Source organism: Protobothrops mucrosquamatus, unplaced genomic scaffold, assembly GCF_001527695.2.
Source record: "Protobothrops mucrosquamatus isolate PMUCROS unplaced genomic scaffold, P.Mucros_1.0 scaffold48, whole genome shotgun sequence".
NCBI lineage: Eukaryota > Metazoa > Chordata > Lepidosauria > Squamata > Viperidae > Protobothrops > Protobothrops mucrosquamatus.
Genome location: NW_015386430.1, coordinates 2,388,746 through 2,409,743, shown reverse-complemented (window position 1 = coordinate 2,409,743; position 20,998 = coordinate 2,388,746). Strand labels below are relative to the sequence as shown.

Here is a 20,998-nt window from a genome sequence, read left to right as displayed (position 1 = left end):
TTGCTGACTAATGAGGCTTTCTTCCCAATGTCGGCAAGGCGGTTTCCTTGTGAGACCTGGGGTATAGGGCCTCACATGCTTAGCAGCTACCTTGTAAAGGGTGAATATACTTCATCAACAGTGGGAGCAAGAAGATGGTGAAAAACTGTTGGGTTGGTGAAATGTAGGACAGCAGGATCCACAGGGTGACAAGGGCAAATGCAGCTGAAATTGGACTGGGATCACTGAGGTTTCCTAAGGCTCTGTAGTTTTGTGTCACTCTATTGGGACTGGAATTCAGAGGCTTTGCACTATACTGATGAGGCTTCCTGAGATTAAGAAGAGATTGGACAACCATTTGTCTGAAATGGTATATAGTTTACTGTCTAAGCAGGGGTTGGACTAGAAGATCTCCAGGGTCTCTTCTAACTCTGTCATTTTATTCTATTCTAACTGAGCAATCTGTTTTGGGCTGAAATATAATGTTTAAAGCTTGAAAGTACAACAGTAAAATGTTTTAATATATAGATTAAATTGTAATGTAATATATACTGTAGATAGTACTCAACATGCGACAGGTCACCTAATGACTGTTTGAAATTATGACGGATCCTCCCTCAAAAAGCTACTTATTATCCATTTTTGAAATTATGATGATTGTCCCTCTTCTGCAGTCACATTATCTCATTATGGGCGCTCGGCAACTGGCTCAGTTTTATGATCATTTGCAATGTTCCAAAGTCATATGACTGATTTTGCCACTGTTTTACAGGTTTCTGGCTTTTACTTCTGTTTTCCAATAAAAATGCTTAGTGGGAAAAATTTATTCATTTAATGACCACTGCGTTCACTTAATGACCATCATGTTTGCTTAACAATCACTATACAAATGTAAAAATTTAGGTCTGGTCACATGGTGCCTCAACTTACAATCGCAACAACTTACAACTGTAATTCTGGGCTCACAATTCTAAGTCAAGGGTATATTTAGTTTTATTTGCATAAAATTTAATAGAATATGCCTTATATTTTATAGATAATTGTATTTTCTATGTGTTTTGAAATGTGCTAAATAACCGGTAGTTTGATATTTATACTATGATAAAGTTTATATATGTCTAAAGTCACAGAGGTAGTCAGGATAAAATTACTGTGAGGACATGTTTTTTATCAAAGATAAGCATTAGAATCAATAATGAAAAATGTTTAGGTTTCTAGATTCATAAATTCATTATTTTGCTTCTGAATTGTAGGTCAGGATTCTAATATGTGGTCATAATAAAGACTTTCCTTCAAATGGTTATCCTAAGTGAAGCTAAAATTTAACACTATAGAAAGAAAATCCAAATATCTATCCTTTTCTTAAAAATGATTCTTAATTTTAAATGCCGACTGTATACTGTTTTTCATAATGTATTTAATTACACTTTTCATTGTGCTCTAATGCAGAAAAGGCCCTTCATATAAGTATTTTTTTTTCTGGATGGAGGTGGTAAATGGTAACACAACCTTCTAAGTATATCTAAAAATATTTCAAATTTGTGCATTTATAGTTTTAAAATACATGTTCCTTTTGAACTCTTCTGTTTGGATAGCTTATAACTGACTAAATTTTTTACATACTTGAAAACTTGAATAGTTTAATTGCTAAATATATTCAAATGGTTCAACGTATACCTGTAGTTAAGAATTATAACAATATAAATGTTTTAAAATTTTGTACTCTTCTTGCTATTTTAGAGCTTCCTATTTGAAAAAGAGCATAGTCTTTCTCGTTTGAACAAAAATTATTAAATTTGTATTTTCTATACAATTTTATCTAATGACAGATAATCATATTTGTAAAATTCAAATTTAATCTCAAAATATTCGACTGCCATTTATATGCCTAGATTTAATGTATTTATTATATGTCCAATTTATTTATTTAATAGTGAAATAAGCCTCATAAATTACCTGATTGTTTATTTATTCAATTTCTATAGCTGTTCATCTCAATCAATTACTCTGGGTGGCTTTCAATTCAAAAATATACTACAATTAAAACATTTTAAATCAATAAAAACATTGAAAATAAATATACATAGCAGCTGAGATATTTGGTCAGTTAAGAATAAAATTAGGAAATAGGATCCTTAATGCATTCTGTGCTTCCAGAGCCAGGTTTTTAAAGCTTTATGGAAGGCCAACAGGATTAGAGCCATTCTAATCTTCAGAAGAAGCTACTACAGAAAAAGCCTATCTTCTACTCCCCAGCAGCTGATACTCTTTGACTGCGGGGATCTGCAGCATGCCCAAGTGGATGGGTTGAGATTCTTGGAAAAAGGCAGTCCCTCAGATAATCTGGTCCCAAACCATATAGGGCTTTAAAAGTGATAATGTCAACCTCCAGCTGAAATATCCAAACGAAGTCCAGGATTTCTTTCATTTCTGAAAAAGCTTACTGGTTTATTGAATATAGGCGAAGGGAAACTAACTCTAAAATCCAAAGGCATCTAACCATAGCATATAATAATGACATTCCCACATAGCTCAGGTAAACAAATTATTGTTGTTATGAGAACCGTCTGCTGTCTTCTCCACAGCAGCTAGAATGTCCTTGAAAAATTTCCAGACAGCCTCTCTCAGCAAACCTCTGCAGAACTGGAGAGGTTTTGTTTCTCTAACTAACCTATTTGAAGCATCATCTCACACACACTCTTGTTCTAATGCAGGGGTGTCAAACTGCCAGCCCGCAAGCCGGACGTGTCAGGCGGAAGCCGCGCCCACCCCATTGCCGGCAATGGCAAAACTGTCCTGATACGTTGCGTGATGTCATGTGATGTTGCGAGTTTGACATGTCTGCTCTAATGGCAAGATAAAAACAAAAAAGGCATATAGTTGCCAGATTTTTACTCTTGACAGATACCTTGAATTGAATTGAAACTGGAAACATAGCAGTAACTAGTGTAGCTTACACAATAATGGTGTTACCTGTGGTATTTACCTGGCACCATTTATATCTGTGCAGTCACAGCCCCTCAGTAGCGATTAGGCCATGGCCTGGCAGTGGACCGTGGCCCCCAGGCTGGGGATCTTTTGTTCTGTCCCAGCCTACGCAAGTACTTGCTCAACTGCTTTACTCACCCCTCTTCATGGAACCAGGCAGGACCCACAAGAAAAACAAACCCCTTTTTATTTTTACACACCTGACTCAATGTCCAAGACTTTGGAGGCAAACAATCCAATCAACAAAACACAAAGCTGCAGCATGAACGGTTGCCTTTGGCAACCAGCACCTCCCACACCTCCCCCTTTTATAGTCCAGCCAGGGCGTGGCTTCTTAATGATTTCTTTTGCCTCGAGCCGCCCCACTGCCTTTCTCTGTCTTGCTCGCCTCTCCTCTCTGCACATCTGCACATCCAGGATTGGCCCCAGCTGTTCCTTGTCACCCAACTCAGGCTCCCAAAACTGCTGTGTCTCTGCCCAAGCATGAGTAGAGGGGCCAGGCTCCTCGTCTGACTGTGAGTCTTGGTGCTTCTCAGAGTCTTTCTCAGACTCCAATGTCACTCTAGGCCCCTCTTCCTCATCTGAGTTCTCAGACTCGGCTGAGGGTTTCCACTGGCTGTGAGGAATCACAACATCCTTGTCCAAGATGGCAGTATATGAAAAACAACTGATTTGATTTTTTTGAGAAATTAATTATTAATTTGAATTCACAATCATTTTGAAAACACAGTATCTCTATATTTCTTTTCCTGTTTCAAATTAGTTTGGTTATTGAAAGCATATAAGTAGATTCTACTTCAATATAAGACTTATATTGAAAGCATATAAGTAGATTCTCAGCTGTTGAATGAAGCATTCATTAAGCAACCCAAAGGTGTTTTCCAAAAGGCAACTTGTTTTTTCTTTGAAAATGTTTCGCTTCTAATCCAAGAAGCTTCTTCAGTTCTTTAGAATTATGACCTGGATGATTGAGAATCTTCATAGATATTCATTGTGAGATGCCCAAGTAACTGATTTGCTTAATGACCACAATCTCAGCATTCCTAGTTGCGATTATTAAGAATAGCAGATTGTTAAGTGAGTAGCCACTCGAATCCAAGCCATTCTGGACTTGGTCCCTCCCAGCTTTGAGCCTCAGTAAGGGAAGGCTGTCTCCAACTCCTCCTCCCCTACCTTTCTTCCTCCCATATCTGATTTTTGGCCACCCTGCCGCCTCCTACCTTTTGAAGCAACAGCCTCCCCAACCCAGTCCCAGCTATCCCACTCGCCCTTGCCACCCTGCATTCTGCTTTCCCTGCTGACCTTGAGCATCTTCTTACTCCTGACCAAGCTTCTGACCAAGCATGCCGAGTCTGGCTCTTCACTCTCAGAGATACTGGCTGGAAAGTCCATGGCAAAAGCTAAGTGGGATTGTAACCCAGCATGGGGCATTTGGACCTAGCATGGTTACAGTTGCTCCATGCTACAACAGCCCTGGGCTAAAATACATCATGGCTTTTGCCATGGACTTTTCCAACCAGTGTTTATGATAGCAGAAGGGCAGTTTTGCAGAGAAAATCTCATAGGCAGCCCTCCTCCTCTCAAATAGGCTACTGAAAAAGATCCATCCCAAAATGAGTCCCAGTGGATCTTTTTCCGCCAGCTCTGAGGAACTATAAGGAATCCTGTGGCAGTGACTGTGATATTCCCTGCTAGCATCTCTGTTGACTTCCCCATTAGGGAAGATTCCAAATAACAATTATGTGGTTGCAAAGGGCTTGGTAATTCATTGATAATTCATTGACAATCACATGCAGGAGAGTGACTGTTGGAAGTTTGAATCAGGTGTGTAAGTATAGGTAATCTTTAACTTAACAACAGTTCATTTAGTGACTGTTCAAAGTTACAACGGGATTGAAAAAAATGATTTATGACCATTTTCAAACTTATGACCATTGTAGCATCCCCAAGGTCACGTGATCAAAATTCAGATGGTTGGCAACTGACTCATATTTATGACAGTTGCAGTGTCCCAGTATCATGTGATCCCCTTCCATGACCTTCTGGCAAGCAAAATCAATGGGGAAGCCAGATTCACAACTACCATGTTATTAACTTAACAATTTCAGTGATTCACTTAACTGTGGCAAGAAAAGTCATAAAATGGCAAAAAAACTCACTTAACAAATGTTTCACTTAAATGTTGGGCTCAATTGTGGTCGTAAGTCTAAACAACTAAACAATCAATCATAAGTCAAGGACTGTCTATACATGTTTAAAGTTGTGGGTGTCTAGATAGGAAACAACATACTTCAATGGAACCTTGGTAACATGAAATTACTGTGGATGAGGGTCTTTACTGTATTGGGATCTACTATCTTTGGTTCTTGATGGGGTTGCACTGCTTCAAATAGATTTGGTATTTAATCTGAATATCTTCTTGGACTCAGGATTCCTGCTGAAGGAGCAGCTGGCAGTCGTGGGCTAGCAGAGTCTTTGCTCAACTTCATGTTGTGCGCCAGTTATATTCTTTCCTGGATAAAGAGGGTCTTAATTCCGTCTTTTGTGCCTGGTCATCTCTCATATTGACTACTGCAGTGCATGCTACATGAGGCTAGTCTTGAAGAGTTTCCACAACCTTCAGCTGGTGCAAAGCAGCTTTGGCTCTAGGGTTACATATATAACATATCTGCTATGTAAATTGTGGATGCAATTTAAAATGTTGGTTATCTCCTTTAAAGCCTTTGATGGCATGGGATCAGGTTATCTGAGAAGTTGTCTGGTCCTATTTATTGATCTGTCCCACTGTCAGACAGGGAGAGTATGTTACAGACCACATTAGTTAAAGAATTATGACTGGTAGAGTCTAGGAAGAGAGCCTTCTCTATGGAACATTTTGCCCTTAGAAACAAGCTGTCAGGTACGAAAGATCAGGTCCACACATGAAGGTCTAATTAAACTGATTTAGTGCTACTTGTGTTTTTGCACAGGCATATTCTCAACTAATGGTTAGCACCTGCTAAAAGTTAAATAAGGGTCAACAGAATTCAAGAAGGGTTGGACTTAGTCAGCTTGTAGATATTTTAAACTAATTGCTCTTTTAACTTTGTTCCCACTTTATACAAGCCAGGTTATTCTCCCAGTCTTTTGGAAGAACATCAAGACTTGGCTCTGCCAACTAGCTTGGGGTTTTAAGAGTGTCATCCAACTCTTGGGATGGTTGGTGGGTTGAAGGTATTCCCTCTGCCTTTTAACTTTGCAATTTTTCTTTTTAATTGTTTTAATTTTGTTAAATCTTTAACTATGAATTTATAAGATTTTATCATTTTATCTGTAAACTGCCCAGAGTCATACAAGTGTGATGGATAATGTAGAAATATGATAGACAGAAAAACAAACAGATCTGTACTATTGGGAACTGTGCCATCATTTACTTTTATCCTCTCAGAAGTGATCATATCAGATCTCTTGCAGCTTTTAGATGCTATTGTAGGATGAGGCAACAGGTACTACTTCAAAATGCAGAATGATATCAATACACATTGTGTGAGTGCATGAAAAAATAAGAAATGAAGAATGATAGTTCTATTTTCAGTTTAGTTTAATAATATAAGAAAGCCTTGCTGAATAAGTTATAAGTTCATGTTCTCTAGTATTCTCTCTCATACAGTAGCCAACAGCTGCTTGCAGCAAATTGTATACTGTGCAAAAAGTTTTTCTTTTTTATAATCTTGAATCTTCCTGCATTCAGATTCAGCATGTGACCTCAGGTCTCACCATTATATACATGAGAAAAAATAACTCAATCTTTAAATAAAGATGTAATTCTTTAAATCATGCATTAAAAATAAGTTCACTTAGTGCAATATGTAGAAATAAATGTATTCTACAGAAATATTGTGCATACTGTACAGAGATTGAAACTTCCCTTCATTTCTCTTAGTTTCATTTTATAAATTAGTGTTCCAGATTTGTAAAAGTCATTAAAGTTTTATAAGCAGATGATAATACTGTGGTATGCTTTGCAGAATATTCCTGTTCTATTGACATGTAAAGGTACAGTTAGACCTTAATTAATGATTATAATTGGGACTAGAATATCTAACATTAAGTGATGAAATTGTAAACTGTAATGTTATGTGACGATCTCACTTAGCAACAGCAATTTCTGTAGTCACCATTTACATTGTTAAATGAGGTTCAAAAGTTGTTAAGCAAAGACTCACAACTTTCTGCTGGCTTCCAACAACCAAAATCGGTGGGGAAGTCAGTAGGAATTTGTATGTCCCAGGTGACTTGGAAGCAGGCTGGCAGACATATAAATGACTGCAGCTACTAATTAGAAGAGGGGTGTGTAGGGGACCAGGAAGATAAGATGCAAGTACAGCAGTGCTTGGGGTGGCAACTGCCTGGCACGGTGAGAGGCCAGGGAGTCCATGGAGACATGCAAGGTACTGCATGATTTGCCTAACAGCCACTATAAAATCAGGTCTGGAAATTCTGGTCTTAATTGTGATTGTGAGTTGCGGACTACCTGTACCTATAATTTACAAGCTATAGAATTTTCAGTTGTTTGAATATTTCTTCTATCTGTAATAAACTGCATCTTTTCATGAGTTCACATGGTAGCCAGGAAAATACATGTTTGAATTAGGAGGCAGTAACAGGGTGTATCAAATCCATCGGGTACCTCCATAACTCAAACATGTTTTTCCCTGAGAGCACAAGACTACTTTTGAATCCAGGAGAAAATGCATCTTCTAGCAGGTACTGAAAGCAGAATCTGTCTTTCCTAAAAATCTTTTCTACCTCATAATCTGATTAGAATCAGTGCATATTCTGAATACTTGTTTGTTTGTTCATTGGATTTATATGCAGTGGTGGAATTCAAATAATTTAACAAACAGTTCTCTGCCCGAAGAGCATCTTAAGAACAGGTAAAGGCATGGGTTTCCCTGAAAGTAAGGGGGGGGCGGAGTAAGCCGCCCAAGGAAGAGGCAGAGGTGGAAAGCTGCTGCAGCATGGTCTGTTTCACCCATCATCAGCAGCCCACAGCAGCCTGTGTGGGCTGCCTCCAGCCCAGCCAGGAAAGGGAGAAAGTGAGAAAGGCATCTTACGGTAACTTCCATTGCCTCCTGGGTATCCTTAAGGCTCCTTCCTTCCTTCCTCCATGCAGCTCCAGCTGGTAAAGGCCAGGCTCCCCTTCCCCAATAGTTGTGCAAAGCCCTTGAGAATCCGCTCCTCAATGGCTTTGTACAACCATCAGGGAAGGGGAGCCTGGCCTTCCTTGCCCACCTCGAGCTGGGGTAGTTTTCCTGGAGCTTACCGTAGCATCCTTCCATACAAAGCATCCTTCCTTTCTTCCCTTCTCCCGGGAGGAAAGTGGCAGAAAATGGGGCTGCCATTTCCAGAACAGAAAAGGGAGATGTGAGCTGATGCAGGGTGACAAGAAAGTGGTGGTGGTGATGGAGGGCTGGTGGAGGGTTACCAGGGCTGGCAGAGGGAGGTGGCAGGAGAGACTTGTGCCCCCCCCCAGGTCTTGGCCAAGCTATGGGAGAGTTGGTGGAGGAGAAGGAGGTGGTGGGGACCGAAGAAAGCCCCTCCAGTGGCAGACGCAGCTGTTGTGTAGCAGTGGCAGAGCCTTTTGGCATCACTCCCTCCTGGCTCCGAAACGGTGGAGGGGGACTGGGTAAGGCCCATCCTCCATAGCATGGCAATCCGGTTCTGGAGGGGAGTGAAAGAGAAGAGGCGAACGGGCGACGTGATCAAAGCCGCTGCATCTCCATTTGGTTTCCGTCACTCCTCTCTTGGACTTTTGGGGAGGTTCCCCCCCCCGGCCAGGAAGGAACTGTAACAAAAACCAGAAATATTCCAGAAAACACAAATTTATCATAACGTCTTTGCTGAACTCAGCAAAAAATTAGGTATTGGTTCTGCTGAATTGATGTGAACCATTTGAATCCCACCATTGTTTATATGGCTGCCCACTAACTTTCAGTCACTCTGGGCAACTTACAAACAATAAAAACCCAATATAAAAAGAATAAAAACAATAACCCCCTACCCCACTGGTGATAGCAGGCAATCAAACGAGCCACTTGATGGGCTCCATCCCGCTCTGGGTTTCCCGAGCTGGTTGGCAGAACCAGGGACTTGCGAAAAAGTGTCAGAGTGAGAGCCAATCTAATCTCTGCAGGGATAATGTTCCAAAGATAGAGAGTCACCACGAAAAAGGCTGTCCTTCTGGGTCCTGCCAGATGTACCTCTTTAGGAGACAGGAATCACAACATCCCATGCCTCCTCATCTAATACATCGGGTGGCTGTAACTGACAACCAGCACCTTGAATTGCACTGGAAGCAAATCAGTAGCCAATGCAGCTCCCGCAGGAGAGGTGCATACCTGGGTCTGCATAAAACCATTTGACTGCTGCATTTCAAACCAATAGGAGTTTACGGATGCTTTTCAAGGGCAGCCCTATGTAGGCAGTGTGTTGCAATAGTCAAGACAGGAGATGACTAGGGTGTGAAAGACCGAGCAGGGATTGTTGGTCCAGGAAAGGGCATAACTGGCAAACAACCCAAAGTTACACAGGGGCTGTCCTGACCATAACTGCCACTTGGTCCTTGAGCAGGAGCTGTGAGTCCAGGAAAATCCCCAGATTATGCACTGGATCTCTTTGAGATAGTGTCACCCCATCCAAAACCAAAGGTGGCAATTCACTATGGATCAAGGAGTCACAAACTCAGAGCTATTCTGTCTTGCTTAGATTTAGTTTTAGCTGGTTGCTCCACGTCCAGCTCTTAAAAATATTGTGAGGGGGGTCACGACACTGCTTAATTCGTTTACCTATCTGACATTTTAAAGCATATTACTATTCACAAAATGAAAGTATTTTTATTTTGTCACTGAAGCTTGTATGAAAAAGAAAATTTTATTACATTTCCCCCCCCCCCCCTCTTCTCTTCCTTCACAGTGGGAACAGGTTTGGAGGGTTACTTACAGTGGCATGTTACTTTTTCAACCATGGGGAGGTACGTCTGCAAATTACTAGTTACTTTAAAAATTGAATTAACATTTAAGATGTAAATACCTTATAGTTAAACTAACTTTTGAAGGATGTAGTGTTGGAAATAAATTAAGATATTCATATTTTCTGATTTGATCAAACGAATTTGAATCTATTCCAGAAAGATGCTTTGGAGTATGCAGAACACCAGTGTAGCATTTGGCTGGAACTCTAAATCAGATGTACATTTTGCTGCTTTAAACAGTGTGCTTTAAATCACACAATCATGTTCCTGCATTTCCAAAAAGACAAATAAAATCTGAAGCTCTGCGTGCTATGCTTCTTATCTGTAAAATAATTCTATTCATATTTATTTGGAAATTAGTTTGCTCTGGGTGCAATTTTGATGAAAACTGGAAATAACTGAGGGGTTTTGACAAAACTGTCATTAAATGAGGTCACATAACCACAGGATGCTGCAAATGATGCTGACCATAGGCTTGGGTTATGACTATCATAACTATGCATCCAGATCATGTACCCTTTTTCAGGTAGGTTTTAACTTCAAATGCTGGCTAAGTGAAGAGTCAGTTGTTATTTGTGTTTGTTTTGCAGTTTGAGTTTCATTCATTTCTTGTATAATCAAAAAATCTCAATATCGTTCTGATAACTGGTTAGTCTATTTTGCATTTAGCCCACTTTACCCAGACTAATGAGAAAAAAAAACCCCAGACACTGACAAGTTCTAGTTTATGTATCAAGTACCAAACAACAATGAGTACTGGGACAAAGTTTTCTCATCAAAATGCATTAAATACCAAATTCAGTGTGTTTCAAAACAGTTAAGTACCGAGGTACCACTGTACCTTGTTTTAACCTTGATCAAACAAACTTTACATTCTTTGTTTTTACTTCTAACAATCTTAAGCTTTAGTTCATTCAATATGGATTTGATTTTCTTGATTTCTTCTTTGTTCCATCACACAGAGCTCTTTAAGTCTTTAACAAGCTGCTTTTGTAAATCTAATAAAAATATTGTTCAAGTCATTCTTTTGGTTTATCATCTGCATATTACCCCGGCATCAGGAGTAGGCCCAAGGCTTGCGGCAATCTGGCAGAGTGGAATGGATGAGAGAGAGGCAGAGCCGCTGCAGCATCCTTGCAATTGACCATGGGGATGCTGCAGTGTCATAACTTTGAAATGGAGTTGTAAATTGTAAATAGCGGGGTTTTTTTTGAGGGGGGGCTGTTATAACCTTGAACAATCACTAAGTGACCAGTCATTCAGCATGGACAACCTGTATTTCATCACTCTTATCTTTAATTCCATTCACCCTCATGGCTCTTTATTTAGACCAGGGGTTTCAAACGCACCCACCCCATTGCCAACAATGAAAAGGTCGCAATACGTCACAACATGTCACATGATGTTGCGAGTTTGACACCCCTGATTTAGACCTTTTCACTAATTTCTAAAATATTTTATTTTCAACAAAATGACTCTACATTTTCTCTGCCTCTGTAACTACTTTGTTTTAAATTATTTCTCTATTCTCATTTTCATCAGCCTATTTTTGTAGCAATAATCCCATTGTTTATACTTTTTTCTTCTACAGCCTCATTCACTTCATCATTCTACCAAGCATCTTTTTTCATAAATATATTTAGCGTAATTATATACATTTTGGAGATATTCAGTAACATAATTTCTTACTCTGTAAGAGCAGCTTCACTTGCCATCATATTTCCATTAATTGTGTTATGAGAGTTAACTATTTTCTAACATTTCTGGCATAGTATACATAGTTTTTCTTCCTGCAAGTTGCTGAAGCTAATTCTCTCATGTTCAAAAGTAGATAGCCTAATGCTAGATTTGGCCTTTTATCAAAACAAGAAAAAAGAATTATCCTCATCCCTCACAAAAAAAATATGTTTCTAATCCTAAATTTATGTAGACTAGATAGGCTGCGGAGAACCAAGAATCTGAATATTGATTGTCGTGCAAATAGAACTCTTACTTGGATGGATGGATGGATGGATGGATAAGATAACATATAGACATTCACATACACATACACATACATATAAATTAGTTGTTGAGATACTTTCATGATAACCTCTTAAGTTTTTCTAAAATTCATGAGAAGTTTTTTTTGTACCATTGTTTGCTTGTTTATTCTATTCTTGCTTGTCTGGAAAAACATGAGTTCCACTTACACTCTAGTTTTTTTCGCTTCTTTCCTTTTCTTTCATATCTACAGATAGTCCTCGACTTACAACCATCCATTTAATGATTGTTCAAAGTAACAGCGGTACTGAAAAAAGTAATTTATGATTGTTTTTCACATTAATGACCATTGTGGCATCCCCATGGTCATGTGATCAAAATTTGGATGCTTGGCAACTGGCATGTATTTATGCAGTGTGATTACATTTATGGGACACTGACAAGCAAAGTCAATGGGAAGCCTGATTCATCTAATAACCATATTCCTAATTTAACACCTGCAGTGATTCACTTAACAACTATGGCAAGAAAGGTCATAAAATGGGGCAAAACTCACAACAACTGTCTTGCTTAGCAACAGAAATTTTGGGCTCAGTTGTGATCATAAGTAGAGGATTACCTATATTCTTTCCTCAAGATTCACTATTGACATTTTAACAATATTCTGCCCATATTCAAGACGCTTTTCATCTTTAAATCTTTTACTAATTTTCTTTCTTTTCATTTTAAACAATCTATTCAATTATTGTTTTAGATTTGCATGCATTTTCCCAGAAGTATTCATGAGTGACTTTTGCATATATCAATTATTTGAAACAAACAGGTTTTCCAAAACAGATACTCGCAGGATTGACACCAATCTTACTCATGCTTTGAATAAGCCAAAGCATGCTTGAGTGGCCCAGTCACTTTGTATTCTCTTGTTTTTCCCCTTCCAATTTTGTCACATAAAAGAATATTTTCCTCAAAAGAATGTTGCTGAATTATTCCCAAAATTCATATCTGATTCTTCCATTATCATTAGTCAGTGAAGCTTAAAAGGAGCTATCACTAATTAAAATAGATTTATATTTTTATTTAGTATGTTGCTTATTGGTCATGCCAATATTTAACATTATTCCTGAATCTACTCAACAGTTGGTAATATTTGTAGAAATATTTGTTTGGTAAATGTCAGTAGATTAAATTGGCTACATAATTAGGAATTTAACTGAAAAACTTTTAAAATGCCATTTCCTGGTAAAGAAATCTGCAAATCTGATTACTTACATCAAATTATGTACAGCACTGAATCTGGGATTCTAATTTATACTATTGTTGTATTTCAAAGCTGATCTGTTTAATATCAGTACACTTATAATGTTAATTGCCATGGCCATTATTAGCTATAGTTAATTTTATTTTTCTTTTAAAGTCATGTTCTCAGTTCAGAATAGGGACTAGTTCAGTTTATTGGAAAAATAGAATAAAAATTCCAGGAAGAAAAATAGCTACAATATTTACCTGTAAAGTAAAATTGCAGTAGATTTTTCTTATAATATGGACAAATTTTCTTACATTATGAACAATTTTTGGAGGCTTATTTTTTTAAAGAAAAAATTCTATCACTACAGTTCAAAACCCAGATAAATATATTTTCCAGAGATTAATGAAAGAAAAGAACATTAGAATACATAACCAATTATCTGCATTCTTATTTCCAGAGTACTCGTGTGATGTGGACTCCTCCTCTCCGTGAAAGCTTTTCTTATCCTTTCCTTGTGGTTCAGATGCTATTATTAACATACATTCTCAGGTAATTTCCATTCTTTTCCATTCTTAAATATCAAACAAGATATTGATGCATGTATTCATAATTATAAAATGGTATTACTGCTATGTAAAGAATTTGTTTTAATTCATGGTACATAGATGTAATGGTATTGATACAAAAGCAGGAAGATGCTCTGAATTCATATTTAGCTGCACCTTCATTATTATGTGTTGTCTTTTCTAGTCTCTCCAATATAGTATTCTTCCATCATCCTCAAACAAAGATGATAGAGTGAGAGACATAATTCAAAATTTTGGAGGGCTGCCAGATTGGGAAAGGCTAGAAACCTCATTTATAATTTGTCCATAGAAAACTTATTCTTTTTATTGGGAGAAGAGGGAAGTTTACATATGGCTAAATACCAAGTTTTCTATATGTTTTTCTTAAAAACTATTATCATTTCTCTTTAATGAGGAATGATTAGGATGATCCTTGTACATCTAAATCTAATAAGAATTAACTAACATTAAAAGAAACATGTTTTGAAAAGTTACAGGATTTTAAAACAAATTTGTGTTGACCCAAAGTTTTTATAATAAATATAGTTTTTGCAAAGTCAGCCAAATGTTTAGACTGGATTTGGCATTTTTATCCAATTATTATGTAATTATTATTAATTATAGTACACATAAATTAAGGGTTTGTGTATGGAAGGTTCTTTTTTGTTTAATTTTATGGTATTAGATATCTATTTTATGAATTTTTCTATACATTATTTTGAAGCTTAACCAGAGTTCAATTCTGTTGAAAAATAATTAATTCACTATTGTTATTTGGAGACATAAACAGAGCCATTACTGTTCATCTTAATCCGTCTCTTATTCTTTTCCCCAAGGACGCAGAATGTTAATAGAAGAAGCTTGATTGCACTATCTGTTTCTAATGTTCTTTTCATGCTTCCATGGCAGTTTGCTCAGTTTGTTCTTTTAACACAGGTAAGATAATGTCAATAAGCATTATTAGAATTTTACATATTCCTTTATCAGTGGTGCAGTGGTTCAGCAGTTAAAGCCACTGAGCTTCTCAGCTGGAAAATTGATAGCCCAGGTTCGAGACCTGAGTACTGCACAACAGGGTGAGCTCCCATTATCTGCCCTAGCTCCTGCCCATCTAGCAGATCAAAAGCCTGCAAATGTGTACCACTTTGGTGGTAAGGTAACAGCATTCCATGCACCTTGGCATATAGTCATGTTGGCTACATGACCATGGAAATGTCTTCAGACAATGCTGACTCTCTAGATTAAGAAACAGAGATGAGCACCACCTTTACCTTTATGCATATTTGTTGTCTCAAATAATTGATGAAAGAATAGAATATAATTATACATTTAACACCTAAGAACAATAATAATTTCTGATTTGACCACGAATGAGCCATAGCCAGGTTGAAATTATCAGAAGCCTACAAGGTTCTTATTCATGTAGGATTGCTATTGAAAGAAAAAAATTACATAGACTCCTTCCGTAAAGAAAAAACTCTATAAATGACAAATTGGAAAAATTTTCCCAGATTACCACAGATAAACATTCCTCAGTAATTTAGTGCTTTGTCTCATCTGCCTTTCCTAAGAATTCCCTCTGGATCAACAGGTTTTTCAGGATACATCTCTCTCAAAGCATGACCTGAGCATTTTCAAGCCCATTTTGGTGGCATCAATTGTATTACTACATCCCTAAGATACACAGAAATGGGATTTTGTGATTTTATCTGAGAACAGCAAATTTATATCTCTATTAAAAATAGGGAAGCTGCTGTGAAAGATCGAGTTTTGCAGACTAACATACAAATCAATTGCATAATTCAAATACTACCTGTTTGGTTTAAAACCATTAGCGTTCCCAGTCTGGTGACTCCCCAAAAAAATACTAACTTTTGCTCATTTAAACAAAGTCTCTGTGAAGCTAAGTCTAAAACTGCTGACTGCTTGATGCAAAACAGTATCTTAGTAGTGGAACAAGGTGGAATCATCTAGCATTTATAAATGGTATACTTCAATCTATGGAAATATATTATTAAAAATGTCTACTATCATGAAGTAGTGTAAGAATAAATTTACATAATTTTGATATAGTTTTAGAATCCCTTGTTTTCATTCTTCCAATATTGTAGCTATAACCACATAGAATGAATTGAAGTGTATGTATTGCCCCCCATTTTTTTCAACTTCTTTTTAAATGTATGGGGGCAAACCCTGTCAAGGCCGGAATTCCACCCACTCTTGTCACCTAATAGAACCATTATGATTCTCTTGGATGCAGATGATATATCTCTTCTTTAAATATCTTTAGTAGTTAGGAGGTCTTGCTACCATAATATAGATACAATGGCCTTGACATCATATAGGAAAAGAATAAATTTCTTGTTGTTCTGTAGAAATGGTCTTCCATTTCACTACTTTTGGAAAATTTATAGAGAGTATGGAGCAGAAAGCCAAACATTTCAGAGTTTTCTGCTTTGCTTGATGAAATGTCAATAATCATGTCCTAATGACAGGCAAATATACAGAATGAAACTATGAGTTGTCTAACATGGAATATAGGTCTATAAATATTGCTCTGAAGCAGACATTTCAGATCCTAAAATTTCCCAGGATATGCTGGGAATTCTGGGAATAGGAGTACACTTGTTAGAAAATTTCAGAAATTTGACACTGTACTGTAAATTATGGAATTAGACAATTAAATTGTAGTGGTTATACTCTAGTTATAAATTTAACCTGTTTGTTGTAGTTTATATGATAAAGTTCCTTTTCTCTTTCCATTTGTTCAGTTCATTTTCACAAGATGAATAATTTGGAGCTTTGATACCTTTCTTTAAAATATTTTAGGTAAAATGTACTTTATTTTTTTCAATTGCAGGTAGCATCTGTTTTTGGTGTATACATATTGGGATTTATTGATTCAGCTAAACTACAGAAGATACTTTATGCACATATGGTAATATTTCCTTTACATTTTTAACAATATTCTTTGATAAAACAAATTTCTGAATGTTTCTACTTATGATTATTCTATAAAGAATGTTAAATGTTTTTTTATTAATAACAAAATGTTAACTCACTTTTTAATCAATCTGTAATGTGTAAGAGAGGTGATCTTGACAGAAATACACAAGAATTGTTATATAATCAAAGAGGGCTAAAGGATTCTTTAATTCCTATAAAACAAAATAGCATTCAAAAGAGACTCAGGCAGGCTCCTCCCTTACTCATTGAAATAAAACAGGAAGGGAAGATAAATGACACTCAGCTTTTATTAGTATAGGTAGTCCCTAATCTATAATCACAACTGAGCCTGCAATTACAGTCATAAGTCGTGACAGTTGTGAAGCGGGTCACAATGTGACCATGCCCAGTTTTACAACATCTTTTGCAACAACAATAAGTAAATGCATTAGTCATTAAGTAAATCCATTGTTCGTGCTAGTTGCTGTCACATGATTGTAATATTCCATAGTCACATGATCACTGCATGTAACTTCTTGATTCCACTTTGACTTTACTTGTAAGAAGCAGCAGTGACGGTCACAAATGGTTATCAGGTGATCACAGGAGACTGCAACATTGTAATTACATGCTGATTGCAAGCACCCAAATTATAATTAATGATCACCGAATGTTGCAATGGTACCAACTGTGAGGACCCCTCTTAGGTCCCTCTCATTCAAACGACATTGCAAATTTGAACAGTCATTGAATGAGTGACTATTGATTCAATGATTCAGTGGGGATTAATGATTCAATGAGGATTAATGCCCATTTTTTTCTCTCTCCCCATCATCCTCTTTTAAGTTCTTACAATCCAATTTGAAAACATGTTCAGCTGCTGTTTTTTAAATGAACAAACATGGTTAATTTGTATATAAATTGAAACTGAAATGTCACCATGATATAGAGACCAAATATTCTGTTTTTTTACAAGAGTAGTTTATATTTGTGTATCTTTTGTCAAATGATACATTATTTTAAATAATTTAAATAATGTATAAGATAGCATCTATTTGTTTTTTTAAATCTTGTAGGTAGATACTCTACATATTTGTCATGCCTCTGCAATTTTAATTAACATATTTATTTATGTCACATCAGGTATCTCTTACTGTATGCTTTGTCTTTATGTTTGGAAATTCTATGTTGATGACATCCTATTATGCTGCCTTTTTGATAGTCAGCTGGGTAAGTCTTAAACAAATAGCCAATAATGATTTACTTAGTGTACAATTACAGTAGTCATATTATCTAAGCTGAATATTTCATGCGGCTTATATAGGTAGACCACAATTGAGCCAAAAAATTCTATTTCAAAGTGAGACATTTTAAAGTGATTTTTGCCCTATTCTATGATTTTTCTTGCCACACTTGTTTAAGTGAATCACTGTAGTCGTTAAGTTAGAAACATAATTGTTAAGTGAATCTGGCTTCCCTATTGACTTTGTTATCAGAAGGCCGCAAAAGGTGATCACATGACATGGGGTCACTGCAACTGTCATGGATATGAGTCTGGATCCAATCTGAGTCAGTCACCGGGACCAGAGATTTGTTCTTCCAATTTGCAATGCATGCCCTTATTTAATCCAGTGTGAGGCTACCAATGAGTTTGGGTTTTCTTGTCTAACCACTCGTGTTCTTGTAATCTTCCCTGTCTGTCCTACATAGTCACAGGGCAATCCATGCGGGGAATCTCGTAAATTACATTAGAAGTTTCTCCCACCTCCAAATAGTCTTTGTTCTGGATGATTTAGCCTCATATCGTAGCCTATTACCAGAACTGCCAAAATACCTTTTTAATATTTAAAAGAGAAATGTATGAGCAAATATTGATCCCCAATATCAGAAGTCATTGAAGAATCAGTTTTATCAGAACTAGAATACTGTGCATTTCATAATTACACACAAACTTTGGCATGGATGATACCTTTGTCATCATCAAAAGAAATGTTCTCAAAGACTTTCATACCCTACTGAACTCCATTTTCCTGGATAAACAATTCACAGTGGAGGAAAAAAATGGCTAGACTATTGCCATTTTTTAGATGTGCTTGTCGACCTACAGGAAGATGGAAGCCGAGAAGCCATAGTATATTGCAAGGCTACCAAACTCCATGCATTCTGTGTTTCAACAATAACCATCCACTGTCACATAAAAAGAGTTGCATTAGAACACTATATGGCAGGTTGAGAACCCATTGTAGTACCCAATAAGCAAAACAACTGGAGAGCAGGTACCTATGTGAACAATTCAAGCAGAAGGGTACTCATAAGCGTTTATCATAAGATGCCTGAGCAACATGCTGGGGAGGGAAAGGAAGAAAGAAAGTACAAGAAAAAAGGCATACCCTGCCATATATCAAAAACATTTTGGAAGCTATATAACGTAGATTCTGATACAAGATCAAGTCATGCAGTAGAAAGACCATTTGGAGCTGGGAGAAATTTCTAATGTAATTTACCAGATTCCTTTCATGGCTTGCCCCTGTGATTGTAGGATAAATGGGAAGGAAGCGAATCATTGGGGTACAAGAACATAAGCAGTTAGATAAGGAGACCCGAACTCATTGGTAGCCTCACATTGCAATAAACAAGGTCATGAATTCAATTTCGTAGCTACTAAGATTGTTGGCCAAGCAGGGACAAAAATGGCCAGATAAATGATTGAAGTCTGAGAAATGGCCTCTTGTCAGTCAACAGAAGTGCCAATTTATCACTAGCTTACCAGATACTTAGGAGCTGAAGATGCAGCAGCAAGAGGAAACAACCATCAATGACTTAATAGCTGGCCATCAATACCCCAATCAACAACTAAAACCACATACAACCAGGCATCAGGTAAATATTATGCATAGAACAGCCCAGTGCAGACATTCCGGAGACTGAGAAGTTCCCTGAGGATAGGCTCCAGCACAAGTCCAAAAGCTGGAAGAACAAATCCTCAGGTGCTGTGACTGACTCTGATTGGCTTCTGCAACATTATCCTGGGACAATGTATATTTGCCTTCATTCGTGAAATATGAGTCAGTTGCTAAGCATTTGAAATTTGATCACATGACCATGGAGATACTGCAACAGTTGTAAGTGTGAAAAATGGTCATAAATCACTTTTTTCAATGCAGTTGTAACTTCGAATGCTCACTAAACAAACTGTTATAGGTCAAGGACTACCTGTATTGTAAAAAAATGGCTTATGTATCTGAAGACAAGAAAGCTTTCCATTTTAGAAATAAGCTTTCTTAAGAAATATGGAGCATTGCCTAACAGACATAAATTATTTTTATGAACATTCCTGTTCATGAACAAGTTCTTAATATTCTGTGAATTCATCTGCCATGCTGTTACAGCCAATTGTCATCTCATGAACCTCATAGAATAATAGAATGTACGTTTTGAAAAAAAAATCTTATCTAAATTGAGATCTCTGCACATTGCAGGAAAATTACTATTCGTTATAAACAAAGACAAAACATGACAAGATAAAAAAATCGAAAGGAATGGTAATAATAATTAAATAATAGCTTGTTTGTTTGTTAATATATTTGGGTTTTTTTTAGCCTGCCTTTATTACTTTGTATAAGTAACACAAGGTGGAGAAGATATCTAAGACTTCTTCCTCCTATTTTCCCCACAATAGCAACCTTATGAGATGAGTAGGGTTTAGAGAGAGTGACTGGCACAAGATTATCCAGCCAATTTTCATGCTTAAATTAGGACTAGAACTCACACTCTCCTGGTTTCTATACCACCACCTTAACCACTATTCCAAACTGACTTTGTTAATGCAATATATGATTAATTATATAATAATTACTATATAATTACAAGTAATCCTTGACTCACTACCATTACAGTCCTTTTTTTTTTTTTAAACAAATTTTACTGGGGTTTTTTCCGTTTTACAAACAAGTGCTTAAGAATCAACGTGGTGGCAGGGCAATCAATTGTCCACAAACAAAGTCATATTCATAAAGTTCAGATTAAATCGTTAAAAAACCCCTCTTTTCCCTCTAATAGCATATTATATTCAAATTAATATATTTCAATACAACTAAGTCAGTCATAACAATCCTCAATAACCTTTCATCAAAATAAATCCACAAATCCAAATCCTGTGTTGAGCTTAACTATTTCAAATGCTATATTCCATATTTCTAATCTAAATGCATAATTAACACTTCGGGTGTCTCCCCATTGCCTTTTTCCTTAACATATTCAATAAACATTTATTAGTAT

The 20,998-nt window shown here is 36.8% G+C and overlaps 1 protein-coding gene across 1 annotated transcript in view; it reads left to right on the top strand.

The window, feature by feature from the left end:
* DPY19L1 (dpy-19 like C-mannosyltransferase 1) overlaps positions 1–20,998 on the top strand; it is a 64,531-nt gene that overhangs the window by 20,105 nt on the left and 23,428 nt on the right. The window contains exons 8-12 of the mRNA XM_015811757.2: positions 9,922–9,979; positions 13,666–13,757; positions 14,611–14,710; positions 16,635–16,712; positions 17,864–17,950. Coding sequence (XP_015667243.1) covers positions 9,922–9,979; positions 13,666–13,757; positions 14,611–14,710; positions 16,635–16,712; positions 17,864–17,950 — 415 coding nt within the window. The remainder of the gene's footprint in view (positions 1–9,921; positions 9,980–13,665; positions 13,758–14,610; positions 14,711–16,634; positions 16,713–17,863; positions 17,951–20,998) is intronic.